General features: G+C 44.7%; 1 protein-coding gene across 3 annotated transcripts in view; it reads left to right on the top strand.

The window, feature by feature from the left end:
- Nucleotides 1-761: 761 nt before the first annotated feature.
- The window catches only part of ATL2 (atlastin GTPase 2), a 42,501-nt gene continuing 23,842 nt past the window's right edge, over nucleotides 762-19,420 (top strand). Inside the window, exon 1 of one of the 3 annotated variants that reach the window (XM_071581102.1) lies at nucleotides 762-1,301. In XM_071581102.1, coding sequence (XP_071437203.1) covers nucleotides 1,172-1,301 — 130 coding nt within the window. In that variant the 5' untranslated portion in view covers nucleotides 762-1,171. The remainder of the gene's footprint in view (nucleotides 1,302-19,420) is intronic. The other 2 variants (XM_071581121.1, XM_071581111.1) reach the window with 2 other exon arrangements.

Raw genomic sequence — 19,420 nt, 5'->3', positions numbered from 1 at the left:
GCTCGTGCGAGAGCACCTGCGGGCAATTCTTGCAGCTGGTGCCTAGCAACTTGCTCTCAGCTGCTCTCACAGCTAAAATTCAATATTATTTCAGCCTTCCCCTCCAGAGAAGAAGCTCCTGAGTCATCAGCAGGGAAGAATTAGAAGTGTTTCCCACTCGGCTCGCTATAAATTAGTGGAAGGGGAGGGGTTCCTCTCTCGAGCATGTGTCATGCAGCCAGCTGAAAAGGCATCTTCTCTCAGCTTGTGAGACAGCTTCACGTTCAGGAAATTTGGTAAATAGTTTTTTTCCTCTCCTTCCCAACTTGTTTTCTGCTCTCAAACACCTCTCTGCTTTCTTGGAGTGATCTGCAGAAGAACCAGGCTTGAATCCATTCCATATCTCACCTTGGTTTTGCCTAGGTGAGCCCCAGGTTATGCAAACACACTGGTACATATAGGCTTGGGGTTGTGATGAGCACTCTCTAGTGACACACGGCAACTTTTAGATCACCTGTGTGACAAATGAAGGCGCCTTGTGTGTTTATGGGGCTGACATCTTCGCAGAGGTGGTGAGGCAAACACTGACCTGCCTGGGCAGGACTGAACAGTGTGTTTCTGTATGTGAGCAGGGCACAGGGTTGGGTGATGGGAAGAGTGAGGCAGCGGGAGGATACAGCTGCAGAGTGGGCAGGGGCTCGGAAAGCAGCACAATCTCCAACGCCTCCTGGCAACGTGCAGAGGGGAGGAGCGCTCCAGTTGGAAGAGGTGGGAAGTCCACAAGTAGTAGGGCTGTAGTGTCACAGCCTGAGTGTTGTTCAGAGAAAAGCAAGACTGGGAGGACACATGTTTGCCTCTGGGAGCAAGTGTGAGATCCAGATGCATTTCCCAGTGGGAGGTTAGATTTGTCTGAGTGACACGGCTCCCTTGGTGGTATCTGGTGGGAGGGTTCATCACTGCAGAGCTGACTTCTCCTAGCCTTCTCAGTCTTGTTCCTTGGAAAGCCCTGGGTGGCTCCAGTGACTGCAGTTGGAGAGTTGGAGGTGCTTTATTGCTGTGGACAGTGGGAGCTGCCAGAAGAGCCACATTTTTCTCACAGTTGTCTGTCCTCAGCTCCTGACTGCCTGCAGCCCTGTGTAGTCTGGAAGGAAGACTGAGAATCACTTTGCTTGGACTCTCCAGCCTGAAGCAAATGAAGAAAGAGGTTGGTAAGTGCAGAACTACCAATGGAGATGTCTGCAGCTCATCTCAGGACCCTCAGCACTTTAAGATGAGACATGGGTCTGTTCCCAAGCCCATGAGTGGTGCTCAGCATACTTCAGGTGGGTGTTTGGCTTAAGGATTCATCAGCATACAGGTAACCTTAAAACAAATCCAAGTGCATTGCACAGGATAGCTAATAGGGACAGAGAAGTATTTTATATGGAAAGGCATAAAGCACTTGAGTCTCATCTGGCCTTTTCTAGTGTCTGGTGGGTGCCTCTGCCTGCATGGTCAGGAACTGGCCAGTCCCCTGCCACGCTGTAATGTCTGAATGCCAGGAGACATTGTGGTGGCTCTGTTTCCCCTCCAGCTGCAGAAGGGGACAGCTCTCCAAGCAGAGTGGCTGAACAGCTTCTGCATTGGGCACAAGGTGACACTGGTTGTGTTGACTGGCCCAAAATGGGTTTGGAACAAGCTTGGGACAGGGTTTTTTAAAACAGCATGGCCAAACCCAGGAGAAGATGCTGTCTGTGGTACAAAACTGTGCCTTTGTTGGCTAGAGTATTAGTGACCCCTCCTGCACTTGTGGGTTAGACATGTCCTTCTGCTCTGGCCATCCCTTCCCACCACAACCTGCCTGTGGTTTACACAGTTGTTCCCAAGCTCCTTTCATGCCAAATCCGCAGCTGAAGCACTTTCAGTCCTATGTCTTGCCTGGCTCAGAGGAAAGTGTCGTCATGTACCAGGGAATGTGGTGGAGATGGGCACCTTTGCAACCAGGAGATGACATGTTGCTAGCAAAATCCTCAGCTCAGAAAATATCTGCTTCCTTCCTCCAAACATAAGGGGACTGAATTAAGGTTGAGCTTTCTGACCTCCACTTTACAGGAGCAGCAAATCCTGTTGCATGAAGTAGAAATCTATCTGTCTGAACATGCACTATTTCAAAGTCTTCTTTGCATAAACTTTTCCAGACTTGATCAGAAACAAGGCTGTTTACTAACAACAGAACTAGGAAACTTCTTCAGTGTTGTGGGGTTTTTCCCCACATTTTTTTTAGTTTTTATATTGAGCTGCTGAAGCTTAAATCTGTCAGCTAACAGTGTTTCTAGCTTTCAAGGTGTTTTACTTTGCTAATTGACTATATCTCTGCATGCAATGTGTTCTGCCTTCTTTCTGATGGAAAGAAAGGTTTTCCTTGACTTGGGATGAGGTTGGAAGGACAGGCAATGGCACACTTATTTTCACCAGATAAGTAGAGGGTATCAAACTGCAAAAGACCAATGGCAATTATTTTTCTAGTGTTCAAACCAACACTTTTATACAATGGGGCTGAATCCTGCTTCCAGTTATGCTGATGTAAATCTAGAATAATAAAGTTCTTTTACAGAATTGCATATTTTATTAATACAAGCATCAGAACCAGAACTGAATGTATGATAATAATTTGATCATTGTATCCTTCTGCAGTTCTCACTTGCTGTCATTAAAGCACCTTTTAGACATTTTAATGTCTTTTTAATGCGTTTTAGGTATTAAACTTTCTAACACAAGAACTGCCCAGTGTAAGCACAGTAGAAAGTGTAATGGACTCGAACGTTAGGAAAACTCTTATGTGCTACCAGTAGCAAAAGGTGGAAATCAAGGCTTGGAAAGCACTTCCAGGTGTCATGATGGGTGGCTTTTACTTTGAAGATCTCTTGTGAGCTTTCCTCCACCTCTGTTTAGGCAGAACTAAACTGTTTGCTTTTTTAGATTTGATGTCCAGGATGAAGTAAGTTATCACAGCTCAAGACCTGAACAAAAATGATTTCTACAGAGAGCATTACCACTGTGAGGTGGGTTTCTGCAAAGCTATTGCCCACTTCACATCATGACTTATCAGACAATGTGTTGTTGTAACAAGTGGGCAGATCACACTGAACAATTTGCCTGTGAAGGTTTACACGACCTTTAGCAACAGGAAACCTCACAGACTAAAACCTTTGTGCAGTGAAGGCAGCGAGCTTTAACATTTGGCCTCTGAAAAGTATGCAGCAAGGTCAGCTCGGGTTTAGAGAAACAAGAATTGCAAATCCCAGCAGCGGCAGGAATGTTTGGTCCCTTGGGAACTTGTGTGTCTTGTTCTGGTGCAGAGCCGTCCCCTGCGTGTCCCCAGCACCGCAGCGATGCCACAGCGAGGAGGGGCCGGTGCTGCTGCCGGAGCTGCGGGCGCTCTGTCCGGCTGCTCTCTGGCCACAGAGGCGGCCAAGGGGAGCCCATGCAGAGCGGGCAGCGGCACATCAGTGACTGCCGGGCTGCACGGAGCGAGCCGTGCCGGGTGCGGCGCAGAGCGCGACCCCCGCCGAGGGGTTACTCCGTGTGGGTCCCGAGGCGCCCCGTGCGCCGGAGCGGGGCCGGGAGGGAGGGAGGCACTCACCGCAGCCCTGCCCTCAGCCCGGGGCCCGGGCAGGCAGCTGGGCCGGGCTGAGGGTGTGTCCCTTAGAGTCTGTGTGTCCCTTAGTGTCTGTGTATCCGTCTGTGCCTGTCTGTCCCTATCTGTGTGTCCCTTCGTGTCTGTGTGTCTTAGTGTCTCTGTCCCTATCTGTGTGTCCCTTAGTGTCTGTGTGTCCTCTTACCCCGCCCCCCCCTTCCCCCCCCCCCCCCCCCACTCCACCCCGCGTTCGGGGGTCTCCGTCCCGGCCCGGCCCGGCCCGCCCCGAGGCGCCCCCCCCCCCCGCGCGCGCCACCGGCGGGGCGATAAAGGTCTCGCGGCGGAGCTCTGACGTCACGGGGAGTTAATTTTAAACCCGGACAAGATGGCGGCGAGGTCCGCGGCGCGGCGCGCGGGCCCTGCCCGCCGACGGCCCGACCCGGCAGGTAACACGGCCTCAGCGGTGGCGGCGGTGGCAGCGGCGCCTCCTCCGTGGGGCTGTGGCGGCGAAGGGGCTGTGCCCGCCGGGGCTCGCCCGGGGCGCGGCGCTGGGCGGGCGCGGCGGCACCGCGGGGTGCCGGGGGAGGCCCCCGTGTCTCCCACCTCCTCAAAAAGGCGGGGGCGGCCGCCGGCTCTCGAGGGGTGGGCGGCGGCGGAGCCGCGGCGGCGGCCCCTCTGCCCGGCCCGCGGTCGCTCCTCGGCGGGTCTCAGCCCGCTCTCCCCGCTCTGCGGCCGGGGCCTCCCGCGCTGCGGAGCGGGGGCGGCCCGGGGGCCGCTGCCGGTGACCTTATTCTCCGCTGCGGCGTGGCCGGGCCCGTGTGCACCTCAGCCCCGGGAGGCGCGGTGGGGGGGGGGGGGTGGTGGTCCGGAGGGGCCCCGGGGCCGTGGGGGCTCCCCTGGCAAGGGTCGGGAGCGCAGCCAGGCAGCCCCGAGGGGCGCCGCGTCCGCGGGCCGAGCGGGCAGCGCCGGGAGGGAGCCCGCCCGGCCCCACATGGACCCGCTGCGCTCCGTTGTCAGCCCTGCTCTCCCTTGTAGTCTATCCTCCGGTGCTGATGGGTCCTGGCTTGGGGTCGCTGTTTAGCCTCGGACGTGCTGGAGCCTGCGCAGTCTGTTTTGTAAAAAGCATGGTTATTTCTCAAGAACAGCTGAGAGCTCGTAGAAGTCTGCCGTACGCTGAGCGAAGGGGGCAGCTGGACTTGGTGAGGATTGTACCGACTCGGAAAGCCGGGTTGGATCATGTGAGGGTTTTAGCACTGCACTGGAACGCTGAACTATTTTAACATATTTGTTGTGTAACTTTCACTTAATTTGGAAGCCGAACGATTGGACTGGGCACAAAATATAGCAGATGCCATGTGCCACTGTTGGTTTCAATTGCTTGATTTGCAAGCCAGCTAGAGACTGCGAAATCTAACCACACGGTAAACTGGGAGATGCACAGTGATAATTCACCTGTCTTGATTTACAGGGAGGAAAAGGCAGTGTGCCAGAGCACATGGAAAAGTTTGATTGTGTTTGGCAGCATTGCAATTTTAATAATTTAAAAGAGGCTAGAAATCGAAATTGAGGGTATGCTACTGCTTTACTGCTCAAGTACTGGTTTATCTCCTTCCCAGCACTGCTTAGTTTTCTTTGGTTGTTCTCTTGTGTTTTCATTGCTATGTTGTTTAATAATCTCAAAGCATTAGGTTATTGCATAAGTTTCTCAGGGTCATAAATGCACCAGCACACTTGTAATAAATGGCCTTTAATTAGCTGTCATTAGTGGTGGAAATATGCACACTTTGCTTGTGTACTTTAGTCATTAAATAGCTTAGGTGATAGGGTCTGCATGTACAACCGTGGTGATCTGTGCTTGCAGAAGAGCTTTCTGTATAGTGAAATAAAGCAGGGTGGTAGGTTGGAATGGTTACAGGAAGAGAAATGTAACAAGAGAGGTCTGTATCACCTCCTTTACCATTACTAAGTGTTGCTTAACAGCTGTTATGTTCCAGCTTACCCTAAAGTCACTAATGGTGTTACAGCACCTCCTCAAATAATAGCAGTAGCTCTTTGTTTTTTCTACTGAAATGATTTTGAAAGCAGGGAGTGGGGTTGAGGAGAGCTGTGTGCTTTCCTTTTCATGTTCACTTGCCTGCAACTTAAAAACATTTCTGAAATAGTTTGGGCACAAAACAGATTTACTTGAACTATCATAAAGGCATTCCTTTAAATGTGATGATCTCTCCTGGTTTAGGAGGCCAAGCAGCTCTTGTTCATGTTGGATGGGCAGAAATGCTTGAGCCAGGTCTTGCAGGACTCCTCACACCTCTTAGATGCCCTGTGCCAACTGTGGTCCCCCTGTGGTTTGGTTAAATATCAGTGATTAATATTTGCTTACTGTCGGTGCTAATAAAGTACCACTGGCTGGAGCAAGATGCTGTGATAGATGAGGGATTGTTTTCTCGTCTTGTCATAGAATCATAGAATCGGTGGGGTTGGAAAAGACCTCTGAGATCATCAAGTCCAACCCTTTGTCCAGCTCCAGTCCATTCACTAGATCATGGCACTCAGTGCCACGTCCAATCTCAGTTTAGAAACCTCCAGGGATGGGGAATCCACCACCTTTCTGGGCAGGCCATTCCAATGCCTGATTACTCTCTCTGGAAAGAAATTTTTTCTGATCGCCAACTTAAATTTCCCCTCGCAGATCTTGAGCCCATGCCCCCTTGTCCTATTGCTGACTAATAGTAATAGAGGCAATACCTCATGCTGGTTTAGAGCAGGTGTGTTGGAGGGGAGAGGGGCCGGGGATTTTCCTCCTGTGTGATAGAATGGCACTTATCTCCAGATGGCCATGTCACATTCTCTCCAACTTTCAAGTTTTGCCTAACTTCTAAACCAAGTATAATAAGCAGATGCAAATGCAGGTAAATTAAATTCTGTGTCCTTGTTTTGGCAGTGAGCTGTGGTGGTGTTGGTCTCCACCCTAGTTTTAACTTCGTGCCTGTTAGTACACTGTTTTACATCTTATCACAAGTCTGTGGAAGTTTCTATTGCAAAGACGTTCATAAGAAAAACTCCCAGATTTCACTTACATGTCACCTTACATAAGCTGAGTTTGAAGTTGCTTTTGTTCTTGCCCTGCAGTTGTGAAAAGGCCCCATCCCTGGGATAATATTTGATATTCATGGAAATCTTTGAGTGGAAAGTTTTAAACTTTAAAATCAGGCTGAATTGTTGCTGTGTTTTGTTTTGTTTTTTAACTTGCTGCTTGCTGTGCCTACAATGTGATCAGTGAGCTGCCAGGTTTTTGTGCATTTTTCCAACTCTTTGCATTGGCTTTTTTAGCTTTCTGTACCAATTATTAGCATTTTAGGTTTTGTCTTTAACCTCAACTCTCTAAGGTGAACAAGGCATAAAAATATTTTCTAAGCTTCTGCATAGGCAGATGTGCTGTGTTTGTCATTTGTAAACAACTGAACATTTTCAGAAATACTTATATATGGTATAAGCATTGTATGGTTCTTCTCAAGACTTTACTCCTGCTGGAGAATTACTGGGTTTCTTTTTTGAAACATTTTCAGCAATCTGAACTTTTGAAGGTGTCCTAAAGAAAAGATAGAAGTAACTTTCCTTGTTCTTGAAAGCTTATTCTTGATAAGAAAAATATTATCTCATCCTGCAACTGATTTTGAGGTCTCAGTGCTGTGTAGGGAGTTGATTTACATGAATACATTTGTGGTCTTGAGATTTGTGTCTGAAAGACCAGAACAAGCAAATGAGCAAGTTTGAATATGTGAAAACATCGCTCAGATTGATACCTGCTGTTTCAGTTAGGTTGAAAGAAATGACTGATAATAAATAAGTGATGTCTATTAGGACAAGGTTTATAATCAAGACATTTCTGACAGCAAATTAATACGTAATAGCAACTGATGTTCTGAGAGCATTGGTAGCTAACTTGCCTGACCTTTAGCTTGTTTTTGCTTCTGAAATAATATATTTATTATTTCATTTCATAGTGTTCATTTCCAGGAGACCAAGATGTTCTGTGCTTGCCAGGCTTTCTGAAACACTTTGAACACAAAAGTTGGAGGAATATTTGAAGTTCCTTCCTCCAACTCCAGGGGTTGGAGGGAGGTATTTAAACCCTGAATTTGAACCACTGCCCACTTAAGAAACCTAGAATGAAATCTGAGAAGTTTAAATATGTCTTTCCTCCTCCATTGCTAATTCTAATTTGACTGAATGTATCTCCTAAGACTTGAAGGGAACACTCACAGTTCTCTAGGTGTACAAATGAGTTACAGGAAGATGTTGTGGGATATGGGGTAGTCCCAGGCAAGGAACTACCTGTTGGTGTTTAACTGGAGTTCTCCCTCTGCAGCAAAGCAACGAGCTTTACTGTCCCCCTTGGTATTTGGGAGGGAGTGTACATAACCAATACAGTGCCATAGCTGGTAAATCACTTAGCCAACTGTCTTCATAGAATATGTAAGCATGTTAATAACATCCCAAAGTTATCTGTTTAGTTTGTCTGGAATGTGTCACTGAGAATTCCAGCTGTTCCATGGGGTCATTACTCTTTGAAATAACAGGACTAGTTTATATCTCGTTCTAGTGTGATAATAGTAGATCTTTGTGCTCAGTGTGATCTGTGAAGCTAAGTGTGTATCTTCTGTTAACTAAAAACAGACCAAAAAAAAAAAGCTGTGCTCATTTTATAATGGTTAGTAGCTGGCTTATCTCTGAGTATGGAAAAACTAAAAGTAGGCTGTTTGACCCAAAGAAGGCATTGCTGAGCCACGTGGCATCCCAGGCAGTCCAGCAAAAGTTCCCGTGAGTGAATGCAGGTAAGCTGAATATTGGAATTCCTGTGTGATGCCCACTGGATGAACCCATGAGCAGGACTAAGGGAAAATCAAAGCTAAAGTGAAAGAGAAGTCCATTTGGGCCTCTGCAGAAATGAAAGACCTGCTTCCTTTAAAAGAATGGCCCTGCTCCTCTGTCATGGGGGAATAGGTAATACAACTGTCAAAAGTGTGAGACTGCACAGAGTGCCTTTTGGGACAGGAATTTGTTTACAATTTGGCTATTAGGCCTCTACACCCTGTGTACAGTATGAAGGATATTCTGATACACTTTACTAGGAGAGGAGATGTCTCATGTAGTATTTTTTTATTGTCAAATGAATTTCCAGCTTTATTTTTAGTGCAGATGATGAGCAAACGATGATTGCACTTTCAGGCCTATATATGCGTAATTTTCCCATGGAAGGTGGGGGGTTTATGCTACTGCAAGTCGTGGTGGATTTCTCTTAAAAGTCTGGAGTAGAAGCCAAAATGCTGGAGATTTGAACTAACAGGGTGTTTGTAGAAGCCATAGACATGGAATGTAGAATGTAATTTCCAGTGAATTGATACTTCAGAGTAGAATTTAATTTGCTCTTGTGCAGTTGTTGCTCCAGTGAGATCAGAGTCAGGTTCCAGTTAGTGTCAAATTATAATACATTTATTTTCCCACATTCACCATAGAGATAAACAGGCTGAATTTACAAGTTTTTATTGGTCTCAGTAAAATGTTTGGGGTGACTTTTGAGCAATGTGTTGTATAATGGTTTCAGGATAACAAGGTGGCTTTTTTTTTTTTTAACCTGGATTGAAAATTACAGAAACTAGTTGGAAAACGTGTCAGCTGCTTTTACTGACTTGTTAGGACTGCCTTTTGTATGTTGAGCATAGTTGGAAAAGTTGCTCTAACCTCTTATCTTCTCAGACAGGGTGGTTCTGCTGAGTGGAAGAGTAAGTGCAGTTATTTTAACTGTCTCTTTAAGCCCTGTGGTGTGATAGTACTGCCTGCAAACTTGCACTGCTGTTTTATTCCCCTCTTCTGCTTGAAAGAAACGATCTTCAGGCTTTCACTTGTGCCTGTTAATTTACCTTGGTCTGTGTGGTGTGATCTGCTTGAGGAACTGTAAACAACTGAGAAATAAAAAGTATAAACTGTCAATCCTTCCACTAATATGGAAATCATCACAGTACTGATTTCAGGGAAGGAACAGTCACTCCAAGTATGTGAAGTCCTGGGCATGGAGACAAGCTTTGTCCCCTTTCATACAGTCCTTAAACATAGAATAGTAGTGAAAATGACTGCTGTAGAAAATGAGGTTAAAGTTCTTGATTTGATCAAAATCACTTCCTAAAGCAAGAAGTCATCTTGCTTTTTTGAGAGAATTAAATTTCTTAAACACTTTGTAATCCTGAACTAATACTAAGGAACTGTTTCTGTTCATGACAGCAGAGTAATTCCAAACATGGCCTTAAAACTGCCCTCAAGGCGGTTCTTGCTTATCTTTCAAGCAACAAAATCTTAAGCTTGTCATGAGGATAGGAAGGGAATGCAGTACAAAATTTTTAAAAGACATCTTTCAAAGGGGTAGTATGTCAGACTTGTTAGTACAGAAATTGTTTAGAAACATGCAGTAAGTAATGCTTTTGAGGATTAGGATGCAAATGGAGTGTCTTCTAGAGCTGATAGTACTGTAGAAATGAACAGCTACTGAAAACATCATGTGTTAGTCTCTGAGATTTAAAAGACAAAACCCTTTCAAAATAAAACACTGGTGGTAGAATCATTAAGAAATGCGAGTTCTGCTTTCAAGCTTATTTTTTCAATAGAAAAATGAACATGCTGTCTACTGTGAATATTTAGATGGCAAATGTGATGAAATACTTGTAGAACCTTCAGATGCTATGAGGAATCCTGCTTGTTTGAGAAGATCCTTGAAATGCAGTCTGGTGCTTTGGAGAGGTTGGCTTGTGAAAGACTGAACATTATTCTTAGAGTCTTGGTCTAAGTACTCTGAGTTACAGACATATCACTGTTTCATTAATCAACTGTCAAACTGAGCTGTTCTTTAGTGTAATCTGTTGTTGACTTATATCTGTAATGCATTAGGACTAGGTTAAGCTTTTGTGAGCTTTGAAGAGGAGCACGGTGCTGTCTCTGTTTCAGTTCATCTTCTAATCCTGGACTTTTCTACCCGGTGTTTACTCTGTAGACTGTAAGGGAGGATTTCATGGCTCCACAGATTGAGGATATTAAATATGATCTATTGAGACTAAACTGTTGGTTGTAGGGGAGTGTTCAAACCTGGTCTTTGTAGAGTTGTATTTACCCTGTTCTTTCTCCATCCAAGGGAAAGATGTATATTAAAACCTTTTGTGGTTTCACATATGGTATGATGTGCTGGCTTGTGGAAAGGTAGTTAGATTGGCTAGATGTGTTTAGACAAGTTTGAGAATGTGATGTGAAGAGAAGTAATAACTCGCTCCTTCTGTGTTTGTTCTTTTCAGGATGGTAAGGGTGGCTTGCCTTAACTCAGATTGCTCTCTTCTTCCTCTCAACTCTATACCACTAGGCTTGACTGGCCAGCCTACACGTGACAATGGCATTTCCTGTCCCAGGAAAATGCGGTTTAAAATACAAAAATGCTTGTTTTGTTGGCAGTGGCTGTGGATTGGTTGAATGATGTTAAAGATGCTTAGGTAAGTGGATAAGTCTTGAGCCCTTTGAACATAGGAAGGTGCTTGTTGAGTGGAACTGAGCTACTGAAGTGTAGGTGTTTTATAGTGTGGGAATTTAACTAGTGATTTTGTAATCAAAATTAATCTCTTAATAGATACAGTTCTTAGCTGGTACAGTACATTCAGTAGGTATGTTTGTGTTCCTTCTAGTGCAGAAAGGGACTATGCCAAGCTCAAGGTCTTCCTAAGCCTGTGATACTGACAAAACTAAAACTAGTGTTAACCTCCATTTGTAAGGGCAGGAAACCTTGTTCTTAAGTGAAGGTTAACAAATGTGTTGGCTAGCCCAGCCTAAATTTGAACTTTCAGATCGAGACAAATCTTTGGCAATACGCAGTTAGATCCAGTTACAGCCCAGTTGTCTCCCCATCTTTGCAGTGTTATCACATATCACTAAGTCAGTGTCCACAGGAACATGCTTCTTAACTGTACTTGGGAGTTTTGAGAGTGTAGAGAAATTTTCCAGCTGAACTTGGTTGTAGTCACAGAGCTGAACTTTTCTTTTGGCACCAGTGCCCAGACAAGCAGTTTGTGCCTCCCCCTCAGTTGTGCTGGTGCAGCTGTTTCAGAGGCTGTAGAGTGCACAGCACATCTCTTTGTGTTCAAGATAAGTTGGTGCCTGGACCTGGGCAATGGTGCCAGCACAGAGGGCAGCAGCCCTGTCCTGTTCAAGAGTACAGCTGAACAGACCCTGTGCCCTGCAGAGGAAGCTGGAGAGTTCTGCCTGTTTTTGTCTTCAGTTCTAGTGCTCACTGGATTCTTACTTAAGAGGTGATGCAGTTTGCAGGAAACTGTTGATGTTGAATTGATTTTTCTGTTGGTTTGGCTTGTTTAGCTCACTTAACTAAGCAGTGTTGGATATGTGGCAAAATTAGCAGGAAAGGCAGAGTGGTGCTGCACAGTGCTGGAAATGGGAAAGAGTGGGAAAGTCCTTGTGAGCGGTTGGTTAAAACTCAGCTGTGCTATTGAAACAGGCTTGAAGAGGCAACAGGGAGAGAGGAGGAGGCAGTTGCTGGCACTGTCCTGTTGGCAGAATTAATGTACTTTGAGCTGTTGCCTTAACAAGGGATTTGTATGTAGCAGCAGCAGTGATGCCTGGCAGAGGCTCAGGAGTTGTGGCAGTAGGTGCAGGGCACTGAAGTATATGCACCTAGTTAGGTACTGTATCAATTTTTGTGGTAATCAATTATGGTAACCCAGTCTGCCTCCTCTGCATGCTTAGTAGCAGGGATTCTGATAAAAACTATTTTTGTTGTAGCTGTGTGAGAAAAATCTCTTCCTCTGCTAGAGATAAAGTGAACACATGCAAAATGTGATTTGTGGTTTTGGTTTCAATTCTCTTTAAATGTGCATCGTGGGGAACTTTTATCCTGTTTTGATTCACATTGTTGATCCCGGTGTCAGTTGTGTTGACACATGTTGTGTTTCCTCCATCCCACTTCCCTTTCATCTGGTGGGTTGTAGCAATACATGGCTTGGAGAATGTCATGTCAGAAATGGGCTGATGAAGAAAATACACTAGCCACTGAGAATGCTTTAACAACTGATATTTTTAATGTGGTTTGAATGTACTAAATGTAAAAACTGTATTGTCATTGCTTCTTCTTCCCATAACCCCCTGCCAGGCCAGGGGGCTGGGAGAAGGACAGTGACCTCATGTTACCTGAAACCCTCTCCCATTGAATGTAAATCCCCGTACTCCTATTGGCACAAATCCAGACTCCCCTCTTGTCCCTTATTGGTGAATTTGTATCCCTCCAAAGTCTATATAAACCTGTACCCCTGATTAAACTTTCTCTTTGTTCCTGCCTTGGCTGGTGGTCCCTGTGTGTCCTTTGTGGGGGCTCTCAGAGACCACATGGTCGGGGTAAGCAGAGAGCACACACTTCTCTTAGGTTAATGGACTGATAATCCAGGACCAGGAGAAGTTCCATATCATTGCAGATTCCTTCAGCACACAGCATAACGAGGCTACAAGAAGCCAACCCTCATAGTGGGTGTTAGGGATACTATCAGGTTAAAAGTTAAGAAGGTAGAAGAAATTGAAATACTCTATGAAGGTGTCTGAAGGTAGTTACGGTATCAGTTTTGTAAACGGTGATCTAGAGAAGGCGTGTTGGGTTTTTTTTAAGGTAACTCTACGCTCTCACTGCACTGCTCTTTGTGAAATGAAATGCAGAACTTTCTAATAAGGTAGAATTCAGTTCTGGAGTTCAGTGGTGGAAAAACTGTCTGAAAGGCTCTCTTTGCTGCAGGAACATAAAGAGAGGGGGGAAGCTGAATTTAAACTGGAGGCTGGGATAAAAGATCACTTTCAGTTAGAAGCTTCATGGAATCATTAAGGTTGGGAAAGACCTCTGAGACCATGGAGTCCAACAGTTGGCACAGCACTGCCGTGTTCACCTCTAAAACCATGTCCCTAACTGCCACATCCACTTGTTTTTTTGAACACTTCTAAAAATGATGATTCCACCACTTCTGGGCCAAGCTGTTTCAATGCCTGACCACACTTTCCATGAAGAAATGTTTCCTAATATCCAGTCTAAACCTTCTCTGGCACAATTTGAGGCCATTTCTTCTCATCCTGTCACTTTTTATCTGGGAGAAGAGGCCAACCCCTGCCTGGTTGCAACCTCCTTTCAGGTAGTTGTAGGGAGTGATAAGGTCTCTCTCTCCCCTGAGCTTCCTTTCCTCTAGGCTAAACCACCCCAACTGCCTCAGCATCTCCTTATCAGAGTTGTGCTTGAGACCCTTCAGCAGCTTCCTTGTCCTTCTCTGGAGACACAGAAGCACCTCATTGTCTTTCTTGTAGTGAGTGGCTCAAAACTGAACCCAGTATTAGAGGTGTGGCCTCACTAGTGCTAAGCACAAATGGATGATCACTGCCCCAGTCCTGCCGGCCACACTATTGCTGATAACAGCCAGGATGCCATTCAGCTTGCTAAAAGCATGATTTGATGAAAAAAGGAAAGTTAAAGCGTCTTTGGCTTACTGTGTTTCCTTAAACATACTGGAGTTCTGACTGACAACTTGTTTATCCTGGAAATGAGTGTGAAATGTAGCCCTTTGGCATAACTTTCTGTGCAGCCAGAGGGAGGACTTGCTTTGCTTTCTGCTGAGCTCCTTTGCGGCCATAGTACAGAGAGAGGCATCTGGGTGGCTAAACCTATTCTGACTGCCAGTCTAAAGATCAGACATGGGGTAATTGCAGTTGGCATCTCTCGCTTAGTTCCTTTCTCCCTGTCCTTCTTGCTAAAAGTGTTGGTTTCATAGAACCATAGAATCCATTGGGTTGGAAAAGACCTCCGAGATCATCAAGTCCAACCCTTGGTCCAACTCCACTCCCTTTACCAGATCATGGCACTCAGTGCCACGTCCAATCTCAGTTTAAAAACCTTCAGGGATGGTGAATCCACCATCTCTCTGGGCAGGCCATTCCAATGCCTGATTACTCTCTCTGGAAAGAATTTTTTTAGGTTAGCTGATCATTGTTCAAATTACTCGCTGCTGACATGAGGAATACATACAAGGTACGTAAAATGTACTTTTGGCCTAAGCCAGTTAGAAAATGCTGACTTCTTGGGTGAGCAACAACCTTAAGTAAAATCACTCTGAAATTCAAGCAGAAATTTGCCTGGTTTAAATGCATGTGGCCTGCAAGGATCCTGTTAGCTTACAGTGTTCATGAGGAGCTTTCACTTGCAGTTTCCAGTGTTAGTGGTGTACTAGAACATTGTCAGATCTGGTGTACTTTCATTCTTATCCTCAAGAACCTTTGTGATTAATAAGACAGGGGAGAAAAGGTGAGGAAAGAGGCCTTTTAGTACTTTCATCTGACCATAGTTTTAGTATTCTAATACAGCATTCTTTGAGGGGGCTGGAAAAGTACTGGTAAACCTTACTGTGGGTAGAGATCCTGTTAGGTCCTTCAGTGAGTATGCCATTAATAGCTATGGTTTTTGGGCAGAGAGGGAAGAAGGATGAGAAGCTTTGCCACTATCCCTACCTTTTGTGATTTTCCCTGTAGCTATTGGGAACTATCTTTATTAACCGAGTTCATGATGTGTGTTCTGAACAGCAGTCCATATATATATATATATATATGTGTATATATATATAAATGTGGGGTTTTTTTACTTACTGGGTTGTGTTAGGGATTTACTTGCTCCTGTCTTAGTCTCTGCTGACTGACATTCTCTTACTTGTGTGTATTTGCTGAATTTGAGGGTTGTCTTCTTTTGCTATACCTCTTCATTATGAGAAGTCTCCCTCTGGCTTTTTTGTCCCCATAAATGGAGAATGCAAAATGTCAGCTTATCAGTGTTTTGTATGGGAGAGCTCCTGCATGCATTCAGACCATTCAACAGAGAAGCAATTTAAGGCACTTAGGAGTAGACAGACCTATTGTTTGATTAGTTATGATGCTTCATAGGTATCTAGGTCATCAGAATATCTTATTTTTCCCCTTCCCTGGCAGAATTGTTGCTTCAGGTACTTCTCGCTTCAGCTTACTGTTTATGTAACAATTCTAGATCTGTCCCTTTAACATCTGTTTGCCCTGAAGGAGCAGAGAGAGTTAAGTGTGTCTTCTCCCCTCTGCCCCTACTCCTCTATCAGTCTTATTGGATTTCCAAACAAGTCTTCAGAACTTAGCTCATCAGTCCTATTTATAGCTGAAATATTCAAAACATTTAATTATTTCTGGCCTTAAAATGAGCTACTTGGCAGTATTTGCTAGTCAGCAATAGAAAAGCAGTGATGCATTAAAGTCTGTGGCAGCCGCGTAGCCTTCATGTGAGTTTATTGCATGGAGTGGGACTGCTGGAGAAAGGGGAGAACAATTTTGTGGCTTAAGATCTGTTTTGGTTTTTTTTTCTTTTTCCCCCCATAGAAGATGTGTCCAAATAAGGTTTGAAGGTTAACCTATTTTCTTTCTAACCTCTGGAACTTGGTTTCACACAGGCCTACACTTTCCTTCCTTCACTACACCAAAACAAGAAACATTTAAGCACTTCCTCTCCTTTCTGTCTAAGGGAAACTTCCTGGGTGAAGCTCTGAAAGAATGTGTTACATTTAAATGCAGTGCAGCAGCTTCCTCATGATAACTCACTTTAAACTTTTTATTCAAGCCATGAACTCCCTCAGCGTGTGGAGATTGGAAACCTCTACTGTATCCAAACTCAACTGCGTTTAGCAATTAGTGTGTGCCTTTTTTTAATGAGAGAATGTGAACGATGTGTTTAAAGAGCTCAAACTGTATTTGGGTTGAAACTTAAAGTGACTATGTTAGTACTTTATTTCAAGTAACATGCTTAAAGGGTGGAACTTGCATTTAAAGCAGGCTGTCTCCTATTTTCATAGCAAGCAGGTGTAGCTGAGTGTGTAGCTCTTGTGTTCTTACACTGCAGGACAAGTAGGTCATCAGCTGCTGGCTGTGTATTAGGGGAAGCAGGAATCAGCTTTTCATTTTACCTCATACTTTAAGAAATGGGTTATTTGGTTGAGTTTGTTCAGTTGAAATCGTGTCTGCATATACAAGAAGCTACTGTTCTCAAAATCTGACTTAGTATTTCAACAATTGGCGTTTGTTCTGGATACTTAGCCGGTATCTGTGTAAACAGTAGTCCTGCTGTAGTTGTTGCTGAGTGGAGTGAGGAGTTTATAGGGCAACTGAGTGGTGGTATCTTCTCTTGGCTATGTTTGCTTTCATTCACATCTGTCTGCTTCTGTGTCCTGCTGTACCGTGTTGCTGTTCTCGTGTCTCCTATCCTGTTTGACCGGGTTAGGAAGTGATTATGCCAGTCTGAACTGTGCCTTAGCCCACAGATTCCATTTGAATAATTCATGTTGGAAGAAGCCAAAATGAAGTAGGGAGTGTTTGGTGAACAGCCATAGTAACAGACTTGAATGGATGGCAGACTTCAAGGGTGGGTCCATTTGATGATCTTTTTGCATGATTTCCAGACAGGAGGTAGGACCATAGTCTGGAATCTCTCAGTTCAGTAGTACAGAAGGTTAGATGAACATCTTGAAAAAGGAGAAATGTGGCTATGACTTTCTGGGTCTGCAACACTGCTACAAGTTCTAATGCCATGTGTTTTGACAAATGAGACCTTTTCTGTGTGTATTAAAAGCTCTTCTGTGCACATGGGAGTTTCCAGCAGCCATGGAGACTGACTCATGACTGAGCTGGGTGAATCTACCAACCTGTCTTTAGTACTGTGTCAGGAGGCAGCATTGCCTGGCCCTTGGGAATGCAGAACATGAAATATGCCTCTGCAACAAGGACTCTGAGAGTGAATGTATTGGGCTGGATGTACTAGAAAAACCAGACAAAACCCCCAAACCAACAAAAGTCTGTTGTTTGGTTGCCTCTGTAGCTGTACTGAAATGTATTGTCATGGAGATCTGTGTAGGGTGGCTGCCATGAATTTTGCAAGTCCACTTGGTGAGGAACACCTCAGTGTAGAAGTAATCATTCTGTGAATGGCACATCTTCTGCATTTAGTCCTCATCTATTTTATACTTAATTTGCTGGGACTGGACTGTTACAAGAACCTAGAGTAGTCCTGGTCCTTAGACTTGGATTTAGGACAAATCAACTTAAATTCGAAGTCAAGCTGTGACTGTGCTGGGGTGGGCAAGGAAGGGGACAGAACTAAGGAACAGGGCTTTATGTTCTGAATTTTGTTATCTCCTGGCCTGACTTGACAGTGCTATCAGCATGTTTATTTTATGAACTACTCTGGGGACCTGGGCAATGAAGTGGGACTTCTTGTCCTGACCATTGTTTCCAGAGGCTGCACTGAAGGTAATTCTTGGAGGTGGAATGTGATCTTTCTGCTCAGGATGCCGCAGCCTTCTAGAAAGGCTTCCTAAGTATTCACTTCAGTGTTGCCTGAGACGGTGACTCGCCAGAGTAACAGGCAGTGTAAAGGCTGTGAGGTCTGCCAGGAACAGCTGACAGGTTGCATATGCTGATGTGCTGCTGGGACAAGCAGTAGCTCTTGTTCTACAGTTCACATGCTTAACTTGTGCAGTGTTTGTCCTGGTAATTGCTAGCTAGTTCAGAATCTTTAAAGGAAGGGTGTTCTTTACCACTCAAGCATGAAGTTATCAAACCAGCTCTTCTGGATGGATCAGGTTTCCTTCACAGCTGTCAACATCGTAGTTCTCCACCCTCTGGAGTGCTTGATTGATGTCAATGATGGTCTTTTCTGTAGGTGGGTTAGGAACTTTCAAGTGTATTAAGCTGGCTAGTCAAAAAACCCGCAAACTGCCAACAACCAACCTGATCCTAACAAACAAACCTAACTTGATGCTCTGGACTTGACATTCCAATTTCTGTTGGTAAGTGAAATCTCACAGGAGTTGAATGGGGTCTAAGATGAATCCTTTCTCCTGTTCCTTTTAAACTAATGAGCTTCAGTGGTGCAGAGTGCTGTTAACAAGAGGTGAGCTTTTAACGGGCATATTGTGTGTAAGCTGTTGATAGTGCTGTCTACTTGAGACAGGGAGAATCTGCTTGTTTTTAAATAAAAGGACCATTCTACTTATTTGTTCAGAAAGCTGCCTGGCCTGAAGGGGCTTTGGGTGGCTGTGCTTTACAGTGGTGGAAGGAGGCTGCTACAGCTTCAGGTCTTTGAGGTCTGCCAAGGTTTTGATAACTTCCAGGTAGGATAAGATGGTTAATGTCAGGCTCCACGGGAATGAGGAGAAGTTGCAGATGTGACTTCAGACTATTTTGAAGTCTGCCATAGTTTACCATACTGCATTTAAATAAGAGATTAGAAGGCTGTTTTAAGTAACCAAGTTAAACTTGGTGCCAGGGACGTGCATTAGAAGCAGAGGCTTCAAAACACTGTGAATATATTTGCTAAAACACAGACGTCTCTTCTTGGAACTGTCTGACTTTAATGCTTTAATCAATAGGATCAGTCCCTTTATGTTCTAGGCTGTGGTACTGAAGGCTTTCTTTCTGAGTGTCAGAATCTTCATACCTTCATGCCTGGGCTACCCTCACAAGTTTTCTGGCCTACAAAGGATCCTGCCTGTATGGGGAAAAGCCTGTTTTCTAAACTCTTTCAAAAAAGAGGGCTTGTTTAATATCTGGGAATACAAAAACTGTAGGTCAAAGGTGACAGATTTTCCTCTGAAGTGATGACTAATATTGTGTCAGTGTAGTTTGTGTAGTTTGGTGTCCTGTTGACAACTTATGTTTTAAAAGTTACTCCATCTAGTTGTCAGGCCAGCTAGT

This window comes from Pithys albifrons, chromosome 2, assembly GCF_047495875.1.
Source record: "Pithys albifrons albifrons isolate INPA30051 chromosome 2, PitAlb_v1, whole genome shotgun sequence".
Classification (NCBI taxonomy): Eukaryota; Metazoa; Chordata; class Aves; order Passeriformes; family Thamnophilidae; genus Pithys; species Pithys albifrons.
This window is presented reverse-complemented; position numbering and strand designations above follow the sequence as displayed.